This window comes from Ambystoma mexicanum, chromosome 9 (assembly GCF_040938575.1).
Source record: "Ambystoma mexicanum isolate Mex_15411 chromosome 9, UKY_AmexF1_1, whole genome shotgun sequence".
Classification (NCBI taxonomy): domain Eukaryota; kingdom Metazoa; phylum Chordata; class Amphibia; order Caudata; family Ambystomatidae; genus Ambystoma; species Ambystoma mexicanum.
Window position 1 is genome coordinate 913,130,031 of NC_090931.1, and position 3,293 is coordinate 913,133,323.

At 41.7% G+C, this 3,293-nt stretch overlaps 1 protein-coding gene across 1 annotated transcript; it reads left to right on the forward strand.

Annotated features, from left to right (window-relative positions):
• Positions 1 to 649: 649 nt before the first annotated feature.
• LOC138487426 (general transcription factor II-I repeat domain-containing protein 2-like) lies at positions 650 to 2,455 on the forward strand. Its single transcript, XM_069613976.1, has one exon. The coding sequence runs from the start codon at positions 650 to 652 to the stop codon at positions 2,453 to 2,455; it is 1,806 nt and encodes a 601-aa protein (XP_069470077.1).
• Positions 2,456 to 3,293: the final 838 nt, after the last annotated feature.

Here is a 3,293-nt window from a genome sequence, read left to right on the forward strand (position 1 = left end):
GGTGTTTTAGCCTCAGGACATCCTTGTGTTTCCGAAAGATGCTTTCGGAACACAAGGATGCCTCTGAGAAGTCCCTGCGGCCCGCGTTTACTTTAAAAACACGGGGACCGCTGGGAGTAGGCGCACGCAGCGACGTCACTGACGTCCCATGCGTGCGCACGCCCATGGAAACCGAGGCGGAGAAGCGGAGAAGAAAGGACGCGCGCTGGAGGTAAGTGTTTACCAGCGGCGCGTCCCTTCGGTGTTCTGACCACCGGTCCTGCTATGGCCGGAGCGGTGGTCAGAAGGGATGTCCCGATACCAGTATCGGGACTGATACCAGGCATTTTTATGGTATCGGGGACTCGTTTAGAGTCCCCGATACCATGCCCGGTACATAAGCCCCGCAATGTGGGGGGAACTATACTGTCAATGTAATGTGGGGGGAACTATACTGTCAACGTAATGTGGGGGAACATACTGCCAGCCTAATGTGGGGGGAATTATACTGCCAACCTAATGTGGGGGACTATACTGCCAGCCTAATGTGGGGGAACTATACTGCCAGCCTAATGTGGGGGACTATATTGCACCTAATGTGGGGGAATGTTGCTGGTATATTGTTTTTATTGGTATTTTACTAATAGCAATTTGGAATCCCTAGGAAACAATGATGTCAAGAAAGAGAAAAATTGACTCGGAGTGTAGGATATTCAAAGAACAGTGGACGTATGATTACTTTTCCATACAGTACAAGGAAAGAGCTGTGTGTCTGATATGCCAGAATATAGTGTCTGTGTTCAAAGAATACAATTTGCGTCGACACTATGAAACTCAACATAAAGATAAATATGATTGTTTGGTCGGAGAAGTGAGAAAAGATAAAATATTAAAACTGAAAAATACATTGACAGCTCAGCAAAATACTTTTGTGAAGCAGAAGCAGCTAAATATTTCATCACTGAGAGCAAGTTTTCAAGTTGCCAAGCTAATAGCGCGCACTGACAGACCATTCATGGAGGGAGAATTTGTTAAAGAATGCCTTCTTTCTGTTGCCAAAGAGATGTGTCCAGAGAAGGCCGATTTATTTAGTACAGTGAGTCTTTCAGGACCTACACTTACACGGAGGATTGAAGAAATGGGAGACAATCTGTATCAGCATTTGCAAAACCTGACAAAAAAACTTTCCTATTTTTCCTTGGCACTTGACGAAAGCAATGATGTTCGTGATTCTGCACAACTTTTAATTTTTATTCGTGGGACGAATGACAATTTCGAAGTCACAGAAGAGCTTGCTGTACTGCAAAGCATCAAAGGAACAACTACAGGAGAGGATATCTATGAAAAGGTTTGCCAAACTTTGAATGGTTTGGAGCTGGACTGGGCTAAACTAGCCAGTGTGACAACTGATGGTGCTCCTAGCATGGTGGGGTCTAAGAAAGGAGTAATTGCTCACATTAACCAAGAGATGGACAAACATAATTATTCTCATCCAATAGCCATACACTGCCTCATCCACCAACAAGCGCTGTGTAGTAAATCACTGAAGTTTGACTCTGTTATGACAATTGTGGTATCTTGTGTTAACTTCATTAGAGCTCATGCACTAAAGCACAGACAATTTCAGGAATTTCTGTCTGAGCTAAATGCTGACTATGGAGATGTTCTGTACCACACAGAAGTCCATTGGCTGAGTCGAGGGAGAGTTTTGAAACGTTTCTATGACTTACTTCCACAGATTACAGCTTTTCTTCTTTCAAAAAACAAAGAAGTACCAGAGCTCAATGATGCAGAATGGAAATGGCACCTTGCCTTTCTAACAGATGTAACAGAGCTACTCAACAGTTTCAATGTGCAACTGCAAGGAAAAGGGAAGCTCATCTGTGATATGCAATCACATGTCAAAGCATTTGAAGTAAAATTAGGCCTCCTCATCAAACAAGTGAAGGAGGAAAACGTCTGCCATCTACCCACAACTCAAAATCTGTTAGCGGAAAAACCATTGGTTGCATTCCCAAACAAAACATGTGTGGATTCACTAGAAAAATTGCAAAAGGAGTTCCAATTTAGATTTAAAGAGCTTCATCTCCATGAACAGGACATACAGCTTTTCCGTAACCCATTTTCTATTGACATTGAAAATGTGGATACAATTTACCAAATGGAACTGGCTGAACTGCAGAATTGTGACTCTCTGAAAGACGCATTCAAGTCAAGCAGCCCTCATAGTGTCTATGCATCTCTCCCTTCCGAAACATATCCTCATCTCAGGAACCATGCACTCAAAATGGCAACCATCTTTGGCAGCACTTATGTCTGTGAACAGACTTTTTCCAGAATGAAACATCTGAAATCTCCAACCAGATCTAGACTAACGGATGAACACTTGCATCACTTGTTACGACTAGCAGTGACAAATATGGAACCGGACATTGACCATCTCGTTAGCCAAATGCAGGCCCATAGTTCCCATTGAAATACTGGTAAGTTTGTTGATTTAACTTTACTTGTTCTTCATTTTAAATATTGTATTTATTGTATTTATTCCCGTTTTGTTTCTTCACTTCAAAATAAGATATATGCAGTGTGCATAGGTATTTGTTCATAGTTTTTTTTTTTAACTATAGTCCGGCCCTCCAGCGGTCTGAGGGACCGTTAACATGGCCCCCTGTTTAAAAAGTTTGAGGACCACTGTCCTAAAGTACCACAAATAATGCCATGCAAAAAATAATGTCTTGTGAAGTAAAGAAAACCCTCCTGAAACACCACTGAATGTGCCAGAATGTGCACGTCAGACAGAATTAATTGACTGTTTTTAGAGGCCCTTTTTAAAGATACAGGTGTCGCAATGGTAGATGCGGAGTATCACTGCAAGGACATGTGTTACTTATAAGGTGTTCAAGAAGAAGTTAAGATATTAAAAGAAATCCCTGAAAACAATGGTTGAAAAAGATTTTCTTGATATGGACACAGTCCTGTCCACAAGAACCAATCAGAGCATGTATTTTTTTAATCAGTTGATGGTGCTCTACTTTTACACGCAGAAGCCAAAATTAAGACTATTTATCGGGCTACTAGATTACTAAAGCAAAACCGCCTAGCAGAAGAGAAATTAAAGATTCCATGAAGCAGACCAAGTTTAAACAACAAAAAGGTATCAATGCTCAAGTTACGTGATGTTTACTACATTGTTAACCATACTCCTTCACAAACCAGCATTTAAAAGGAAAACTGCAAGCCAACATGGATCTTCAATGTCGTCACCCTGTCAAAAATGCCCAGAGGGGTCTCTGCAGTTCAGGCTAGCCCCCTAC

Bases quoted from the DNA above. Each gene is read 5' to 3' on its own strand.
- LOC138487426 (XM_069613976.1), top strand. From the start codon at position 650: ATGATGTCAAGAAAGAGAAAAATTGACTCGGAGTGTAGGATATTCAAA.